General features: G+C 44.5%; 3 protein-coding genes across 4 annotated transcripts in view; 2 read left to right on the forward strand and 1 right to left on the reverse strand.

The window, feature by feature from the left end:
* The window catches only part of BTBD7 (BTB domain containing 7), a 59,544-nt gene extending 53,050 nt beyond the window's left edge, over nucleotides 1-6,494 (forward strand). For both annotated transcript variants that reach the window (XM_013129178.3, XM_005149517.4), the window contains one exon: nucleotides 1,617-6,494. In XM_013129178.3, the coding sequence (XP_012984632.1) occupies nucleotides 1,617-2,432 (816 nt within the window). In that variant the 3' untranslated portion in view covers nucleotides 2,433-6,494. The remainder of the gene's footprint in view (nucleotides 1-1,616) is intronic.
* Nucleotides 6,495-7,887: 1,393 nt separating this feature from the next.
* Nucleotides 7,888-19,319, reverse strand: UBR7 (ubiquitin protein ligase E3 component n-recognin 7). Its single transcript, XM_005149651.3, has 11 exons — nucleotides 19,073-19,319; nucleotides 18,817-18,950; nucleotides 18,034-18,094; nucleotides 16,353-16,448; nucleotides 15,197-15,250; nucleotides 13,899-14,004; nucleotides 12,553-12,737; nucleotides 11,841-11,972; nucleotides 11,277-11,439; nucleotides 10,349-10,410; nucleotides 7,888-9,580 (listed from the first exon to the last, which is right to left on the reverse strand). Exons 1-11 carry the CDS (start codon nucleotides 19,229-19,231, stop codon nucleotides 9,488-9,490), a joined length of 1,245 nt encoding a protein of 414 aa, XP_005149708.1. The 5' UTR covers nucleotides 19,232-19,319; the 3' UTR covers nucleotides 7,888-9,487.
* A 54-nt stretch (nucleotides 19,320-19,373) lies between these two features.
* On the forward strand, nucleotides 19,374-20,219 carry GON7 (GON7 subunit of KEOPS complex). Its single transcript, XM_005149650.3, has 2 exons — nucleotides 19,374-19,635; nucleotides 19,744-20,219. Exons 1-2 carry the CDS (start codon nucleotides 19,431-19,433, stop codon nucleotides 19,872-19,874), a joined length of 336 nt encoding a protein of 111 aa, XP_005149707.1. The 5' UTR covers nucleotides 19,374-19,430; the 3' UTR covers nucleotides 19,875-20,219.
* Nucleotides 20,220-20,280: the final 61 nt, after the last annotated feature.

Raw genomic sequence — 20,280 nt, forward strand, 5'->3', positions numbered from 1 at the left:
GGGTGTTAGTCAATGAGAAAATGAACATGAGCCAGCAGTGTGTACTCACAGCCCAGAAAGCCAACTGTATCCTGGGCTGCATCAAGAGGAATGTGACCAGAAGGTCAAAGGAGGTGATCCTGCCACTCTACTCAGCTCTCGTGAGCCCTCACTTGGAGTATTGTGTTCAGTTCTGGTTTCCTCAACATGAAAAGGACATGGAACTGTTAGAACAAGTCCAGAGGAGGGCCACGAGGACGATCAGGGGACTGGAGCACCTCCCACATGAAGACAGGCTGAGAAAGTTGGGGCTCTTCAGCCTGGAGAAGAGAAGGCTGCGTGGAGACCTCATAGCAGCCTTCCAGTATCTGAAGGGGGCCTACAGGGATGCTGGGGAGGGACTATTCATTAGGGACTGTAGTGATAGGACAAGGGGTAATGGGTTGAAACTTAAACAGCAGAGGTTTAGACTGGATATAAGGAAGAAATTCTTTACTGTAAGGGTGGTGAGGTACTGGAATGGGTTTGCCCAGGGAGGTAGTGAATGCTCCATCCCTGGCAGTGTTCAAGACCAGGTTGGATGAAGCCTTGTGTGATATGGTTTAGTGTGAGGTGTCTCTGCCCATGGCAGCGGGGTTGGAACTAGATGATCTTAAGGTCCTTTCCAATCCTAACTATTCTATGATTCTATGATTTTTTTTTCTGTTTAGCAATTGTGCTAAATATATTGCACACCTTTTGTATTTTAGGATAAAAATACTTAAGTTCAAATGAGAATTGTTTGATGTTGTTTGTTCAAGGGTGGGTTTCCTAATGTGTGTCTCTTGATACTGATTTCACTAAGGAAACTGTGTAGCAATCTCTTTCACAATGGAAATGTTTCTGATAGAATGTTTCTATAGAAATGCAAAGAGAAGCATAGTCTTAACATGGGTGATACTTTTGTGTTCTGAGGTACTGGTAATCATTGATTCCTAAACTTACTGTCAACAGAAATTATAAATGCAAGTGAGAACTTTAACTCTTCTGTTGCGAAGACCGCAATATGCTTGTCTTGCTGCAGGGCTGCTTCCAGGTATAGGTGAGCAGAATGCCCTGCCACAGCTTCCAGGCACTGTGTGGATCTAGTCAGCACTGAACTAATGCCCTGAGCAGCCCCATGCCGCAAAGCTGTCATACACTCATGTGCATGTACCTTCAGTTAACTTCTCTTAAAACAGGAAATGCAGGAAGGGGGGTTGCATCTATACCAATGACATACGTTTCATGGCTTTCCTGCACTAGAACTCTACTGTAACAAACCGTGTGTTAAGTTCTACCTTGTTTAGTTTGATAATGGCAAGTGGTTTAAAACAGGGTTTACCTCTTGAGAGTTTGACAGCATGGTGTCATTTCCCGCATATTTGCCACACAAACTACTATTGTGGCAGCTTCAGGAAGGAAAGAAGATGCCTTAAGCTAGCAGGAAGGTGAAGGCTAGAGGATACATGTGTTCTTTAAACAGTGCAGGAAACTTGCAGTTGGTCTAGGTGAAGGTAGATTAGGAAATGCCATTCTGAATTATGAAACAGTCCTAAATAACAGTTTATGTTTAGCTTTTGCTGTTTTTCCATGAACCAATTTCTTCTCTTTTCCAGTGTACTCAGCCCTTGCTAAATGAACTGATGCCAGATATTGCAATGGGTGTGTCAGCAATGTCTCTAAAAGACAGAAGATTACCAGAGCTCACAGTTGACACGGAGATAAGCCAGACGGTTACAGAGGTGGGGCCCAGTCCATCCCAGCACATTTCATGTATTCAGAACAGACACATGCCCACCTCGAGGAAGAAACATGCAATAGAGCAAAAAATAGATGCCCGAGAAAATCAGCAGGAATATCCTGACTTCTATGACTTCTCTAATGCTGCATGCAGACCCTCTACTCCAGCACCCAACAGGCACAGTCCTTCACCTTCACAAGGCATATATTTTGGCCCAGATTTGTACAGCCACAATAAGGCATCACCAAGTGGCTTAAAATCAGCCTACCTACCCTCCCAGATATCTCCTAAAAAGCAAGAGGATTCTCGGAAGGAATATGTGGTCTCCCAAGATGGGCATCAGCATAGACAAAAGAATGAGCCAATACACCTCGATGTCTTAGAGCAGCCTCCCCAGCGACTGGACTTGGCGTTGGCTACCCAGGAAAGTGCTGGTAATGGCCCAGTTCACATCAGGGGAAGAACAAAGATGGAAACCGACCTAACCTATGGGCTAACCTCCAGCAGACCTCCGCTCTCCACATATGCCTCTGATGGGCAAGAAGAGAGACCCAGCAGGAGACTGGCAGATGATGAGCCATTGGAACATGGAGCACAGAGGAACACAGATCTGGAAAGGGAAGATGCAGTAAGCCGAGGAAGGAGGTCTCCAAGCAAACCAGACTTCCTGTATAAAAAGTCTGCCCTGTGAAAGCAACCTCCACTATTTCTCTGTGCCTAAGAGTTGTAAACATCCCATTCTTTGCAACTTCTGGCCTGACTTCTGTCAGACAAGTTCAGTCACGCCAGCAGATAAATTCAGCTTCACTCACTTCTTTTGTACATACCATTGCTTTAGAGAGGGCATGTTATCAGTCTGGGTTTAATGCTGCTTCTGGTTTCATTTTGTGGGAATTTCTTTTTTTGAGCAAATTTCAGCCTTTTAGGGGGAAAAAAAAAGAGCTGGTACCTTTTTTGTACAACCTGGTAGCCTTTTGCACCTGTACATCTATTTTAGTGTATTGGTTTTGTACTAATATGTTAAACTTTATTGTCACGTTTAAAGGACTGTATTTTCATACTTTTGCATTTTCCTTCTCACCTGCCAATTCCCGATGTGCATTGGGTTGCACATGATGAAATGTATTTTCTTATGAGATAGTAACAATGTGTTTATTTTTTAATTATAGGAATTCCAAAGAACAGCACATCAAAATACTCCATTTTCAGTTAGATTTCTTCATTTGTTTGTTTAGATCTGAAATAATCCTGATTTTTACCACTATGGCAAGAACCTAGTCTAAGGTTTTGTTTGGAAAGTTCTGGCAGCTCATTTCAAGAGTTACTTTGGGGTTTTTAAGAGCTTTGGGATTATGGAGTCCAGATTCCAGTGAAATTAAGTGGGATCTGACAGCCTGATTCCATTTGCTTTCTGTTTCGGTTGTGACCATGGGGAACTCCATGATCACCCAGAAACACTTACTAGACCAGAATTGTTCATTTGCCCATGCAGAAATGAATCCAGAAGTACTGTAAAAAGCGATAGTAATAACTTGTTCTTCCAGCTACTCATACGTGGGGGTAAGTGAAGACCGGAGCGGAGGATTCATGCTGACTCCTTGAGTGTCAGGAAGATGAGGCATACAGCCTTTGCTGTTGCCTAAGCAGTGACCCTCTGAGTGAGAGGGTTCCCTTTTCCACAGAGGTACCAAGGTAGCTGCTTGTTGCCTTGCTTCCTGCTGCCTGTGATTAACAAAGGGCTTCACTCTTAGTGATGTGGTTCAGTGTTCTTACCTGATATGAAGTGTTGCTGACTTCTTAATCATAGCTGTTCTGTGAGCAAAATCAAAGTGAAGAGCAAGTGCTCTAGCATAATGAAACATGCAAAGTTTTAGTGCTCTTAAATTACATTCCCATTTCCTGACTTTGATTTTTTGAAGCACAGAAATGAGGTTCATCTTTTAACATGGTATGAAGAGGGAATGAGAGTGATCTGGGCTGGCTCCCTGCCATAGGTTGGGGTTGAGCAGTGCTCTGGGTGTAACGGTTATAATTAAGTGCATCCTTGATACTTACTGTGTAGTTTTACCACAGATTCGTTGCATGTAGGATAGGGATCTGGTGCCACTGCAGTGTAGTGATTAGTGGTAATGGCCTGCTAGGGTTTGTTTTTTTTAGTGCAGTTTCTATAATGAAAATTTTCCCAGTAGTAGAAAACTTTAATCCCAGGTTTGACCTACAGCCTACTTCAAGGTTAGGTTGTTTCCTGCAGTTCAAAATGCTTAATACTATTTAAACAGAAGTCTTGTTGCAACTGTGGTTTTGGTTGTAGTTGATGGCAGATTCTTAACCTAACCTGTTTTGTTCAAGTGTGAGGCCTGGTAACAACACAGTGTTACTGAAATACTGCATTTTCACACTACCAAATAGCTTCTAGATAAATGAGAATAGGGGTTTGACCCAATAGATCCTAATGTCTCTGGTGATGCAGCTGCAGGCCTCCTCCAAGAGCTTTGCAGAGGCATCTTTTGAGATCAGCCACAGGACGTGTGTGTGGTTTGAGGAGGACATAGCTGAAGTGCGCAGGTGCTGTGTCTGGCGGGTGAGGGGAGATGCGTTTTTTCTGTTCTGGTTGGGTTGTTTTTTCCCCTCTCAGCGCCTTTTCAATCTGTTGGGTTTGCACACACTGGGGATGCTTGGTGGTCCTGGCCTCATTTGCCAACATGTGGTATATGCATGGGACTGCAGCGTGGTTAAATGCAGGAGGTGTCTGTGGGGAGACAGTGCTGCTGCAGGTGAGGGGATGAGGTTCGCTGGGTTTCTTCTGCAGATTTGAGCCCAGTGCTGTCCAGCTGCATAGCTCTGACTGGTGCTTGGGTCTCATCCTTGCCAGCACTAGAAGCATTAACTTCCATCACACACAAACCCTATAGTCGCTGCAGTTGTGCCAGATGTATGTTGGCATCTTAATTGCTAAAAAGTCATACCTGTCCTCAGCAAACTTCCTATTCCTAGTTTATTTTTACCTAAACTGGTAGAGGTACTTAGAGAAACCTATTGTAGCTGCCATAGTTGGATGTGGCACTGTGTGCCTCGGCAGAGGTGGGGCTGAAATCTACAGAGGTAACTTCTCAGCTTGAAATCTGTGGGGATGTGGCTGATGAAGACTGAGTTTTGAGGTTGTGGCTTGAGAGAAATCATGAAATGCTTTGGCTTTGGACTGAGCTGGTAAGAATTGCCCCTGGGGGGACATGTCTGCATTGTAGAATACCAATGGCTTCTGATGTCTCAGAAGCTGACAGTATTAAAAAGAGAATAAGGTGTTTAAAAGTAGTTGTGAAACAAAAGACAAGTCCTTCTGAGGCCCCAGAGACAATCAGGCTATGTAGACAATCTGTGTTTTCACTTGTGTATTTTGAGTTGGGAAGAAGGTGGCAGCTGATTCAAAGTGGAAAAGAAGGATTTGTCCAATTACTGGAAGTGTATTCTTGTACTCCAGCGTAGGATTCCCTGCTTAGTTGGACATGCAGGGGGAGGGGAGAGAGCCCATCTTCATTCTTCATGGAAGTATTATTTAGAAGTTAGTGTTTGTACTGCATCTTGCTCGCAGAACCCACGTACCTGTACTACCTGCTATTACTTGTTCTCTGCCTACTGAAACTTTGGTGCAGAAGCTCCTTGTTTACATGAAGCACTTTCTGGTTAGGCTGGAAGTTAACATCTTTTCCTCCTGTAAATTTGATGGAATAACAGATTACTGACTAGTTTTGCTTGAGGATAGAGGTATGAACATTAAGTTTTCTTGCATGAGGAAGACTCATGCTCCTTGTTCTGTTAAAGAGCAAGCTCAGACTTTCATTTAGTGAGCAACATGCAAAAACTTCTTATTGCCCTTTCCCTGACCCCCTCCTCGTTTCCTTAATATATGGGTGAATAACTTAATTCCTGAAACAGATTCTTCCTTTTAAATGTTTTGTTGTTCCATGGAGTTACTGTAGCTGTGTATTAATAACTGCTATGTTGATTGGCAGTTCCTTGTTGTATTTTTCCTGTTCTTAGGAGTTTCATCTCTGAAAGTTAAGGCTGTGGCCACCTGTACCTGTAAGCCTTGGGTTTTGGTCCTGGAATGTCCCAAATGTTTGTCTTGGGGGTTTCTTTGGTTTGGGTTTGGGGGAGGAGGGCTGGGATTTGGGTGTTTATTTGGAAGGCATACTCATGCTGTTTGAGGCACTGTTCTTCCTTCTAACATTTACTTGTTTCTATGGTAGAGGGGTGCTGAGCTCTGCAGAGCATGGGGAACAGCAGGAGGGGAAATTGTAAAGCCGTGTTGGGTCTCTGTAGTTGCCTGTACTGCCAGAAGGCAGCCCAGCCTTCGGCAGCGTTCCGGTTTTGTTTCCTGTCCTTGTGTTGTTACTGGTATAAAGTCAAGTGCCTTCAATGCTAAAGGCTCAGAAAACTTTCTTAAACTGACTTCATGTCCTATGCAAGTGTTTTTTCTACAACCTGCATAACCAGTACTTTGTAAAACTTGTTTACGCTTCAATTGTACATAGTGTTTTTTAAAAAATATAGTATTTTTATTTAGGTACCTCCAAACTTGAATTCGAGTCTTGTGTGATGCATTGTAAAACAATACATTTCTCTTTTGAGTACCATTACAGTTGTAAAAAGGTTTTCACTGGTTCTATTTTTCTACTGTTGCTGAGAAGCATGCAACACTGACTTTATCCTACGTATAGTTGGCGTTTCAAATAAATGGCTTGTATAGAATGTGCCTGTGCAACTTCTTCCCATGGTCTGTTACCACCGGCTGCCTCCGTGCTGGCTGCCGGGCTGATCCAAATGTGCCATGCTGTGACTGATGCTGGAGCAAAGAGTGGTTCAGTACAAATGAGCTGTAGGTGCTCTCCAGCAGGCAGGGACCTTAAAAGTGGCAAGGTTTGTTGTTCTTTCTGGGGCAGAAACTGCACAACAGTGCTCTGAGCAGCAAGGATCTATGACACAAACCACTTCAAGCAGCTTATTAAGCTGCTTGGTGACATAGTTCAGTGTGTCCTGGCTAGAGCTTTATTGGTTGAGACTGTTTGCTATTAAAGGCAAAGGGTTCCATGCAGTCAGGGCTGTGAGGCTTAGCCCTTGATCCAGGAAGTGTTTATTTTCTCAGCAGCGTAGCCAGGCACAGACACTCATTAGGTACCCCATGTTCTCTTGGGCAGCACTTGCCCTGCCTCAGCTGAACACTCATTACACCATGCACAGAAACAAGTGCTTCGCTACTTCAGGGACACGATGAGTTCAGAAGTGTGTCGTCTAGCCCCAGAAAGCGTTGACCAGTCTCACTGTGATGTACAACAGCAAAACAGCTGCCTTCTGTCCTGACGGGAAATGGGATGGGGAGAGAGACTACTTGTATGGGCTTACATGGTAATTACTGACACCTCTGTTGCCACATCCAGGAAGGTAACATTGAGGAGCAACTTGTAAAGTGGCCAAATGTAACATTAATTGTTACAGACTTCCTGTTCATTTTCCAGAAGTGTTCTTTTGGGCCTGCTACCTGTACAGAAGAGAGGTCACCTCTTCGCCATGGGGGGTGGGGGGGGAGGTGTGAGGAACTAGGTGCACTTCAGGTACACCCAGCTCAGTGACTGTAGATGCCCACTGTGGGTGCTGCCCTGGGTGTGCCACTGCAGCCTCTCTAACTCTGCTTTGTGCAAATTACATGGTTGGGTTAACAACCTTCCTCTGTGCACCACTGCTGTGGCTGCTCAAGTACAGTGTGTACTGAGACTGGGCCTCCCTCTCCTGTTGACATGCACCCTGGTAGCTGCTGTGACTTGGTATATGCTGGGGGAGGACAGCACCGCTTGGAGAACTGAGGGTTTCCAGAGGTGGCTCACAGGACAGCACTTGCCTCAAAGCATTTTCTTCCCCCAACCCTTTAATCAAGGCCATGCTGAGAACAGCCACAAGGAGGAAATCTCATCCTGTTCTGCTTTTAATCTTGCTCAGAACTTAACCTTGTGTCACAGGCAAATGTCTAGGAACACTGGGCTGGACTCTGCCCCTGAGGTGCATCTTGGCCACACAGCTAACAGCTCCTTGCTGCACTGCCCCGGGCTTGGGTGGGAACAACACTACAGCAGCTCTTCAACAAAACAAGACAGTAGCGACCAAACAGTTATTTAATTTTGAGATACTGTAGTTAGATATGCAGTTACAATTCCCTAACAGCTGCTACAAAAAAAAGCATGTACAATACCCAGAGTTAAACTGAAAAGCAATTAGTCATTTTGCATGAAACCAACCCATGAACTGCAGCCCTAGGCTAGAACTAGCTTTTGTAAATAAAGTGGTCAGAAACAGTAGGGAAAATGATAGATAAAGATCTGGCTTTTCCTCTCAAAAGTCATTAACATGGAAGCAGAACAGTACCCCATGGTAAGGAAATCCTCAAACTACATAAAGCAGAAGTTAAAAAGTAGAACTTTCTTAATGTATGTTTTGGGGTTTGTGGGTAAAGGAAACTAAAAACTACATTAGGCTCCAAACTTATAAAAAGTCACTATTTAATTGCAGCTAAGTAGATTCTTAAAAGTCAGTGAAACATCTGTTCCAGGAGTATCACAGTGATTATAAAAAGATCACACAATTTATACTGCAGCAAAATGCCAGGATGCTGCAGTGTCTTTATGGCCATTTATGAGGTGGCATAATTGGCAGTAGGCGAATTTTTTAAATGAAAGCACATTTTAAGTCCTAAAACAACCCCCTCCCAATGCATAATTTGTAATTTGGTACCTCTTCCTAGAGACTGTTTACAGTCTACTGTGTCAATAATGTTCATGTGCCAATCCGCTCTGCATGTAAAACATCACTGTACAATATTAATTGTACATCACTCTACAATGAAACAAATTTTCTGAATTTATAAAAGCAGACAGCATTTTGTTGCATCAAGCCTAATCTGTGATTTCTCATCTTTCACCTGCCTTGGGAGCACCTCTGCAGCAGACAGCAAGCCTGCAGCAGCACAGTGCTGGGTAGGTCACCTGCCCCATCCCTGGCAGTGTTCAACGCCAGTTGGACGGGGCTTTGAGCAACCTGGTTTAGTGGAAGGTGTCGCTGCCCATGGCAGGGATTAGAACTAAATGAGCTTTAAGGTCCCTTCCAACCCAAACCATTCTATGTGACCCCCATGTTAGAATGCAATTTCACCCCATAGTTGTAATAGGGGGTTGCCTTCTCTGCCCTTCAGGGAACTGTGAACAGACACTTCCTTTGTTCAGGGACACTTGGACAGTTACTACACCTGGAGAGATGATACAGAGCCATTTAAAGTACGTTAGAAAAGCACTCCAGTCTTGCAAAGCACAGTGAAAGCATCCGCCCTGCACTGCACAGGAGGGCAGGCAGACCCCACAGGGGTTTAGTACCATGCACAGCAATAGGCACTAACAGTAAAACAAGTGAAAGGCAGAAGGGAAAAACAGTGGGATGCTGTTCCTGGAACAAGCCACCCACCCTTGAAGGACACAGCCAGCTTTCACAGGAATGCAAAGTCCATCAGGACTCTGAAATCCCTATAAATGCAATAATGTACCTGTTAGGATCACACTTCAGTTGCTACAAATAAAGAAGAGACAAAATGAAGACATTTCCTGGACAGTCGGATTTTGATGAGAAGTCAAATATTGAAGATGCCGCTGCTGTTTGCCAATGAATATTGTTTGCCCAGTTGTCCTTTCAGACTCAAACCCTCTCAGTCTAACTACAGTAGTACTGCATCCTGTTAGTCCGTTGTCTTTTCCGTGACTGAAACTCTTCAAAGAAGTGCTGAATGTCTTCTCTTTTAACCACCTATGGGAAGCAGCATGAAACCCAAGTTGTGCTACACGGATTCAATTAAATGACCCATTTCCCTCCCTACCCCCACATGCATAAAAGCAGGTATCCCAAATCCCCTCTTTTACAGCTCACAAAGCAGCTTTCCTGTTCTACCCAAAGAAGGCTAGTAATGTCCAAATTCCACGGTAAGAAAACACAGAGGAACACGCTCCCCAAAGGCAGAGCAAGCACATGGAGCAAAGCTCCTGATGGTACTTTTTAATGGCTTTGACCACTCGCTTTTATTGCCAGAAAAACTAACACAAAGCAAGCTTTTTAGGAGCTCACTTTCAGACTCAGAACAATGTAACTAAGAATGGCAATTCAGGAAATAAGCCAACAAAATGCATGCGCTGGTTAATAATAGCATGCAAACTCCTCCAGGAAAACAACTGAGAAGTCTGTTTGCCAGTATTTAGTCAGTCCTTATTCTTCTAAGGGTTTAAATTCAACCTCAGAGTTTTTTCCTCAATGCTTTTCGTACAGCAACACAGTTACATTTAAATTAAGAAGTGCTCTCAGTACTTCTTAGACAGATTTCTGTGAAGTCCCTGTTACAATGTCTTTAAGGAAATACAACTGTAAATTCGCATGGAATCAGGGATTTCTTGTTTCTACTGCAGTGCCAGCTACTCCAACAGACAGAAAAAAATTCCCATAGTATCCTAGTATCCAGCACCCACCCCACAGCAGTACTACAGCACAGGTTCTGGCAAACAAATTCTGCAACCTATATCTTACCGTTCCCTCATCGGCGAATCTCCTGAGATAGTCTGTCAGTTCTGTCTTCAGATCATTGTATTCTGGGTGGAGGAGCAAAGGCAAGGGAAATTAAAAACAAGAAGATGCCCAGCTTTAGTTTAACACTGGCTCAAGAAGACTTTGTTCTTATTACATTTACTTGAGACAACTCAAGTTTGAGCTGGATTATAAACAATAAGAAAGGCAAGTCTAGATAAATATGAGAAGCCTAACGATTTATCAGGCCAGGCTATGCATTCTGAGTTCCTGTTCAGGTTGAACTTCAGAGAAATGTGCACAAGTTCACTGAGTGAATCAGTCCAATCAATCAAGACTGCCCCTGCTCTCAACTTCCCATGGCTACAGCACATATGGGTTGCGGTGGGATGTCCTTGCCTGTAACTCAGAACTGAACAACTACCCTTGCCAGAGTGCAAACTCCTCACTCAGAAGAGGGAAACTGCTCTAGTTATAAAGGACCTCAGCACTGCCTTGTCAATATACTCTGGGCAGAGCTGCCAGGGAGCACACTGCGCCCCAGTGGCACACTGCCTGGCACTCCCCCAGGCAACAGGAGATTGCCAAACAGAACAGGGTAAGATAAATAAGCCAGAGAGCAGAAAGATAAATTAATGTTTAAATATTCATGTTACAAGAAATTACTATTGACACAGTATCTAAAAATGTTAAATAGGGGAAAAGTTCGCATACCAACTAGTTCCTCAATGTAAGTTAAAGTTGTAACAACAGGCCAGAGAGAACAAATGTCTCTAGACGAATTCTGACTGAAGTGCCATCTGTCATACAGTCTTCTATGCGTTACTTCAAAACCAGCTTGACATCACACTGCAAGACCCAATATTAATCCTTACGGGAACCTGTTCAGTTAAAGTTTCAAGGCAAATTCTAAAAATGAAGTTGTATTTACCACAAATGAGTTCTACTTGCTGAACTCTGTTCATGCTGTTAAGGGTGTCCATTAAAGGATCTCTCCTCTCTGTTTCTTGGTCACTGGTACCTTTATTTTCATAAGCCAAGACAGTGTCACATTCATCTGTCAGGAACTGCACTTCAAGCTCTGAATACATTTTCTGGAGAATAAAGTCAAATTTATTTATATGTTACAAAAGGTCTGAGATGGAGATGCTCTCCCCAATCCTTTTTGTGTTTAGTATCACAAATAATAACAATAAAAAGAATGTAAATTTTGTATCCAGCATTTCAGGCATCTCTCCATCACAATTTCCAAAGCAATACTGGATTTAAGCAGCAAAGAACATAGAAACAGATAGAAGCTCATTCATGCTGTATTAAATCTGACAGATTCAGCATGTTTGTTTACGTGGGATGGAGGGGAGGGTAGGTATTTATATGCAGAGTAAGAATACTTACACAGATTTTTTCTACAAGCTTCTCTTGTAGATAAAGATTCTCTGGGAGGTCCTCCCTGCCTACCCCACACCAGTGACCATAATGAAGACAGGATACATACCAAGCAGTCTTCACAGGTGCACAGTTTGCTTCTCCAGTTCAGTGGCCAAAAGGTGGCACTGTCTTTTTTTACAAATGGCTTGCTCTGGAGTTCCTTCAGCTTGCAGACCGGCTCCTCGCTCTTAGTGACCACCTGAATTGAAATGGGTGTTTACTGCTCTGCACCATCGGTTCCAATACACTCCATTCTTTCCAACATGTGTTTTTCCTTATGCAAGATTCTTCTTTTGTCTCAGACATTTATTTTTCTAAACAACCTACATTACCATTCCATCCACATAAGGATTCTGATGTGGTTCTAGCAGTTTCCGCTGGAAATTTCTGCAGAAATTTACTGCAATAGCAATAAATGTTTTTAAAAAAATCAGAGCCACGCTATCATGCAAATGCAGCTACAAAGCATAATATCCATATATTAGAACAAACTCAGCAAGTGCCTCAGTGTAAAGGCCAGGTGACTGACAGGAAGGGATGGATCTGACCTACTGGCAAACAGACACTATGCCCCCGTCAGCCATTTCTACAATGGTGCTCCACAGCCTATACTGTGATCCACAGAGACCACACGTTTAAAGTGGCAGTGACTGAAGAGGAACATGGAGACAGACTGAAAGCTTTTAGCTGTTCACTGAACCTGTACAGAAGGAGGTGGGCTTTGCCTCAGCTACCATCAGTATGAAAATTAACAGGACAGAAAAGAAGGTACATTTTACCTCTGGACAGGCAGACCCAAAGCTAGTGGAAGGCTCATTAAACTGTTCTGTTTGCTTTTCTTCCTTCATTTCCTGGTGTTCCACTCCACTTTCTTTTTTTATTTCTTTTTTCTGCTCTTCACTCTCCTTAACCTTCAGGAAAACCCCTTCACCTTCAAGGGAGTTCACTTTGGTCAAAGGAGGAACTGGAAGACACATACCCATGTAAGTGAGAATACTGTGCCAGACAACACACTGGCTATCACAGACGTTCTTTCTGCTTTACACTGCAGTGCCAAAGAGCACCTAGGTCAGCTGATACACTGCAGGGTCCTGGATGTACTCTACAGCTGCCCAAAGACACAGTGACCTAGGTAGACAAAGAAACTGCTCCCTCTTTTACCAGCTGTCTTCACCTCTCGGACTGCTAAAATACTCTGCTTCACAAAATCTGTGTGGTAGGAGAGGGACAGTTTGAGATAGTTTCGTACTAAGATGCTTGCCTGTCTTGATGCCCCTTGATAGTTATTGCTGGTTCAGTAGCTGTCACATATATTTTGCTGACTCTGTGTCAGAGTCCTTCATTTCCTCCAGACACACACCTCAAAAACTCCATGACAGGTTAACTAAACCAATCCCTTCCTTATTTAAAACAAGTTTTTCTTTTGATGGCCATTCAAATGTGTGCCCTGTGATATAGCTGGTTAGAAACAGAAAAACTAAACCAAACCAAAATCCCCATTCTGTACTATATTTACATTAGAGGGAATAGAACTTCAGGTAGGGCATCTTGGAATCCTTAAAACTGACATTGAAATTTCTGGTACATAAGAGATCATTTATCAGTTGATATAAGCAAAATTTAGCAGACCATGTGAAACCAGCTCTTTCCACAGAAATCAAGTCATCTACCTTTCTGATCCTGCAGAGACCACATAGCAGACAGAGGCTTGCAGGGAACGTGTCCCAGCTCTACCCAGATTAAGGTTTTACACATTCATTCCAGGTCACTTGTCAGTTATTCTTTGCTGCTCAGAGCCTCTTATGCTCAGCTGTTTGTCTCACTGCTCCCCTTAAGATGACTCTTCAATTCTTTGATCCATTTTTGAAATTAAGTTCACTAAGACAAGTACTAAATCTTCAGCTATCTATGTGCTAGCACATCTTTGATAAAATAAATGAGTGAGCACCACAGAACTAAGATTTAGGAATGAGAAACACAGAACAGTCTGTGTAGTTCTGCATGTTCCACTGCTGAAGGTGACTGTCCAATAGATCGAGTATAATTTCTCCAACCACTTAAACAGTAATCACATATGACAAATACATGCTAACCAAATATTGGCTAATATCTCAATTTTCTTTACCTGCTAACTGTGATGCATAAGCCCAGAGGAAACCACAGTGATTCATGCAGGCTTGGCATACCATTTCATGGAAGTCTCCACTTTCAGGGGGAACTGCACCAAGATGCTGTCAAAATGAAACAAGGATGTAGCAGTGAAACATTTGCTGCAAATTAGCACTCAATTCTAGGCTTAGAGAAAGTCCACCATCAACTGCTGTCACGGTTTCACCACAGTCATACACTCCTGCTAACTACAACGATTAGTAGTATAATTTAAGGACTGAAAAGAGCTGATAAAAATTCCAAGGAAAAAGTGAAATAATTATGCCTTTGTCTACACTCTTTTATGCCTTCTATACATTCAGAAATCTCAGTCCTATTTAATTGCTAAACAATATTCTACACTGTCCTAAACACAGGACAGGTGAAGATACCTCTTGCATACTGCACATGTGAACTCTTACATAACTTTTTATAATTGCTTCCTTATGTGCAAGAGATTTTAAGTCTTCATATTGGTCACGTAATGCACTTGGGAAGAATTAGGTCCCAAAACTCTCCATAAACTGGTGAGAAATATTTAGGCAATTAAAAGTGCTTAGTGGGTTTCTTTCGAAAAGCATTCTTCAAAGCTCACAGTGAACAGCATAATATTCACCATACACACATTTACACAAAAGAATCCTACAGTTTAACTACAAAACCCATCATTGAAGCCAATCATCTTTTCTTTTTTATAATTCTTTGATCCTGCAACTTCAAACAGAACTTCACCCCTGCCCTTCAAGGCATAAGGCTGAATCCTTAATGCTCGCACATTAAGTAGGGCACTCACTGAAGTGCTGAGCTGCTTTTAAAAGATTTCTCCAAAGTCTGTAATCATGAACGAACAGCAGTTTTTCCTTGCTACTTAAAGGAATTACAGTTTAAAAAGCAGTCTTTTGCATGAAGAACTGTTTAGGTATTTGATAATAATGTGCCTCAGTAAGAATCTTTTGCTCACCAACTGCACTGATTAGAATTTTCTAGTTAAAGAGACAGTTACAAAGTTGTTACTTTATTTTGCAGCAGTAACCATCAAAGAGGAAGAACCCTTCCAAAAAACTCAAAAAGGATTTTTCGGACTGGAGAGGACAACAACACAAGATTAAACTTTCAATATTCCTTTGCATAGGATGAAAAGAAATACCACCGAACTTCTGTAATAATCTTTTGAGAACTAAAGCAAACCTTTTAAAATAAGAATAACAGTACAAACTTAACTGACACTAACTTATTCCTATGCAATGGCAATTCTGCTACTTGCAGTTTCCTTACCCTTCCATGGAACCAGTCTTCACAGACTATGCACTGGATCATCTCATCTGGAATCTAGATGAACGGTCATATTATTAGCATTAATAGCAACTTCTAGAGTCTTTCACAAGCCTCAAATGACAGTATTATACAAAACCTGCTCAAGTGAATTGCACTTCCCTCTTCACCTATCCACAGGGAGCTGCCATTAATAAGTAGTTAACTGCTTCATTAGTCAGTTTGCTGCCCTGAACTTCAACAGCATATGTAATTTGTTGTTTACAAGACTGTGGAAATTCCCATGTGTTACTATTACAAAACTTGTTTTCCTTTTAGAGCATGACATTCTCACAAAAGAGCTGATAAAAGTTCATACACTGTTGGCATCTTTCTTCCTGTAAAGAGGAATGCATTAACAGGCAGCTTAGCAAAAGAAAGATACTGATACCCATCATGTCATCAGGTTTATAGAGGAACACCGGAGTCCTAACTTAACTGGCCACAACGTAGTACAACACAAACTGCTCTGTCAGGAAACAATTATTAATTATTTCTTTAGAAATGTTTAGTTATCTCTGAACTTCAGAGAGCTGAGTTTGTAAAACACTTTTTGTATTTATAGGACTTGCTCCTTCCTTATTCTTTAAAACACCCGATTTCTACGACTGCAAACGAAAGTGTGCATGTGCAAACCAAGTGGTATATTTTAATACTTCAGATGGACAAAAACTGTTGTGACTACCATAACTACAGGACAGACTCTCCCTATCCTAGAAGCCTTGTCAGAGCACTGTTGTAGACACAAGGAAGCAGATTATGGTTTCTCCTAACATGTGTAATGTATTTACTGGGCTCCTGCCACATTCCTTAAGATGATGAGAACCCCCTAAGGGAACTCCATATAGAGGATTCTCTATAGAGAGAAAAGCAGAGAGAACTGCAGCATTTTCTCTAAATGATGGTTTGTCCTCATCTATCTTTAAGGCATAAACATGTTTTACCATTAAAAAACACCCTGATAATTACTGTATATATGACAACCAAGAGCAATATGGAACATAAGATTCCTTGAAGTGGGTTCTTCTTGTAAAGCAGCTCAGCGATGAACCTTTGCACAATACTTCGTATAAATACCATCTATAGATATATGATCACTATCGGCTATTGCATTTCTTACCTCATCTTCAGGATCAGGATAAGGTCTTTTACAAATACAGTATAATCCATAGAAATTGTCATTATACTTATTTCCTGCATTCACCTTGCCCTTTTCCTAGAAGGAAAAAAAAAACTCAGTAAACAATGCAGTGAAAAACAAGACTGAAAATCTAGAAATAAACCCCCAAACAAACATTTCTGTTGCACTTTAATTCCTAAAAGTAATAATTATACTCATCAGCTTGAAGATCCTAAAAGAAAGTTACTATCCACACACCTAGGCTATAAAGTGAGCAGCAGAGAGGGCACGCAGGGAATTCTGAAGTTCAAAAGGAAAACCAGTCTCTTCACCTTTGTAATGAATGGCAACTGTGGTGTTTGTTAAACTACTGCTAATCCAGAATGATGTAAGAGTTCTGATCACCAGCTATGCCTATCTGCTGCATTATAGCAACAACTGTAGATTTATTGTGCACCTTGCCCTCCATTTTTTTAACACCCAGATTGTGATCCAAACCTGACTCTCCTTAATCTTACCACTGAGCTTCCACTAAATTTGTGTGATACAAACCTCATTCTATAGGAAAGAATTATCTAAATTACAAAATATGCTGAATGAAACTCAATTACAGGTAATTCCATTTAAAAAACAAGCAAATGAACAAACAACCCCCCCAGCTAAAACAGCTGCAGCCAGAGGACTTCAGAACTGCATGTGGTTGCAGCCTAAAGCTACCACTGGCCCCTCCAGAAAGAGCTGTGACCATTTATGATGTTACTACAAAACACTTTCTACCACTATTGTGACAAAGACAGGACAGGGGATGTCAGCACTTGGCACCCGTGAAGTCAGACACATAAACAGGTGGATGCTGAAGGTCACTTAACCAGTACAATTGATTCTGTACTGTACTGAAGGAGGAGGAACAATCACATGATCCATTTCACTGACTCGAATTAGAAGCAGTAACATCTTAAAATCATCACAGGTGTCTCTGTAGGGATCACTGGGCTATAGCCCTGTGCTGACTAGCTCTGGATACAGCCCAGTTCTGCCAGAACAAAATGGGCATACACAAAACCACTGGCTGTTTCCACATTTGGACTGTTATTATCCAGGGAGCACCGCTGCGAGCAAGCCAAGCAGCTTCCTGTTGCTGTTTTTCACAGTATTATCAACTACTTGACAAGTCCAAAATGCCCAAATGAAATGAAAGCACAGAAGGCTTAATGCAGTAAAAAACTACCCCATCAGTGGGCTCTGGTGACAACCAAACAAAAAAAGATTACAGCACTAAAGCCACCATGAATAAGGGGAGGAACTGTCCCTTTGGCAACAGAAGAAGCTTGAATTTCTTTAACACAACAGCAAAATTACACCTAAAAGCTTCCCCTGAAGCCAGCTTAAAGCCAATGAGATGTATTAGTGCAGGCACCACAACACGTTTCCGGCGTTACACTGACCATAGAAGAAACTGCTGCATTCATAGATGACAACTACCAAATGTTTTCTTTCCTCTCTCCTCACATTTCCCTTTGGTCTCTCAACAGTTTTATCTTATGCTGTAATACTCCCACCTTGTTTAACTTGCTGGAAAAAGCAGAGGCACCATGTGCATCAGTACTGGCTGAGGCAAGGCACCAACCTCCCAGTACTGCCATTTCAATTCTGTGTGTACAAAACCCCTATCTGCACTTACTGGCAGTAACTTGCACTGCAGATTTTTGAACTTGCTGTTTCCACAGTCACAGCGGAAGTTCCTGGAAAGAAAAGCACAGTGTTTCAGGTGTGTTTATTAACAGAAAACGCATCAGGTTTTGTGTTCATAAAGATTCCCAGCAGTTTATTAGAGGACATAAAAACATTCTTGCAGTACAACAGCATCAGTCAGAAGTGGCCTTACCCTCTCACAAGGCGTTCTCAACAGATCTCTCAGCTAAGACCATCACCGACAGCAGTGCTTGGCTGGGAGGCCACAATGGTACAGAGCTAACCCTGGGTGCTGCAACTGTCACTCTTAAAAACACAGTCACGAGTGCCGGTGGAACAGAAGCCTGAACTGCTTCATTTCCAAAAACTGGATCCATGCCGGCGAATAAGCTCTTGTCTCCTACGCAGACACCCTAAGCTCTCACTTAATCAGGGCTGGTGTGCCAAGAGAAGGGGAAGGTGGGTACCTCGGTGACCTGGCCTCAGTTGCCAGTGCAGCTTTGCTGAGAGCGGTGTACTATGTACGAGTTGCCCTACCTCACCGGAGCACACCAGAGAGTGGAGGTGGTCCTGGTGAAATCCCCCAGCCAGCTCAGCTCACCCCGCACCCCGGGTCCGGAGGGGCAGGACACCGGAGGATGGGCGCACACCGCTCCGCCTTCCCGGCCCTGAGGAGCCGGCTCGGTGGGGAGCTGCCCACGGGCGGGCGGATGAGGGGGCTGGAGCCGCAGCGCGCTTCCCCCCGCCGGCCCGCGCCCCCGCCCCTTGGTACCTCTTGGTGTAGAGCTCGAAGAGGCGGTGTGAGCCATGGCACTCGTAGCTGCAGGCCAGGCAGATCCCCGCCGGCTCCCCGCCGGGCGGCGTGCAGGTGCTGCAGGCGTACAGCGCCTGCCGCTTCACGGCTCCCTACGGGACAACACCGACACGAGATACAGAGACCGCTGGGGGACTCCTGCCCCGGAGGGGTGGGGGTCCCTGCCCCGGGGCGGCCCCGCCCCCTGCCCCGCCCCGCGCGACCCCGCCCCCACCTGGGAGTAGCTGCAGCGCTCGTGGTCGCTGCCTCCGAGCACGGCCCGCGCCTCCTTCTCGAGCTCCTCGTTCTCGGCCAGCACCTCGGCCAGGGACACCACCGGCTCCTCCGCACCGCCGCTCCCCGGATCCGCGCCCTCCGGGGCCGCCGCTTCCATCGCCGGGACGCGAGGCCGAGAGCGAGATGAGGCGGGAAACACGCGGCCGAGGCACCAGGGGGCGCCACAGCGGAAGCGGAACCGCGGGCCTCACGTGATCAAAGAGAGCGGTGAGGCTCGATAGCGCGGCTGGCGAGCACGTGACTTGTGAGCGGGGCGGAGCCAGACGCGGGGGTCGCCCGCGCTTCCGGGCGGCAGGATGGAGCTGGTGGCGGAGCTGAGGGGCCGCGACGGAGAGACGCGGTCGGTGCGGGTGCCGCTGCCGCGCCCGGCGGAGCAGGGCCAGGCCGGGCAGCTGCGCGGGCTGCGGCAGAGCCTGGCCGAGCTGCGGGAGCGGGTGGTGGAGCTGTTGGCGCCCCTGGTGCAGGCCGAGAGAGAGGCGGCGGGTGGCGGCAGGCCGCGCCGTGAGTGGGGGCGGGGAGCGGGCGGGAGCGCAGCTTGAAGGCTCCGCTGCCCCCGGGTCGCCCCCTGCGCCCCCCACCGCTCATCCGCGCCCTATTGAATCCCCTCAGGTGACGCCGAGGATGACGACGACGATGAGCAGGAAGAGGAGGAGGATGATGAAGGCGAAAACAATATCGACACGAAAGCAAACGCCGACGACCCACCTCCAAAGCGGACGAGGGTTCAGCAGCCATGGTGACGGCACTGGGTGCAGGGGTCAGGGCTGGAGGGAGACATTCTAGCTGCACCGGGTGGGAGAGTGTCCGGGCAGGGCCAGGTGGAAGCCTGCGGTGCTTTTGCTCCTGTTCGGAAAGTGAAACGTCGGTCCCGACGCTGTTTTAACACGGAGGCCGTAAGTTTTCTTACGCACCTTGGTGCCAGCAGCGTGTTGCTTGCAGGGAGCTGATGTTGAGAAGAATTTGTGGTAGACCAGTCGACAAATACAAAACTTGTCACAAGTTTTCTGACTGCTACATTTTTAACGACGTTTTCTAAGTCATTGTATTTATTCATGCGACTTAAAATAAACTCTTATATAGTAAAATCGGGAGTGAGTTATTTTGTCAGCCATGATCTTAAAGTGGTACAGCACAACTTTTAATTTG

This window comes from Melopsittacus undulatus, chromosome 4 (genome assembly GCF_012275295.1).
Source record: "Melopsittacus undulatus isolate bMelUnd1 chromosome 4, bMelUnd1.mat.Z, whole genome shotgun sequence".
Taxonomy (NCBI): domain Eukaryota; kingdom Metazoa; phylum Chordata; class Aves; order Psittaciformes; family Psittaculidae; genus Melopsittacus; species Melopsittacus undulatus.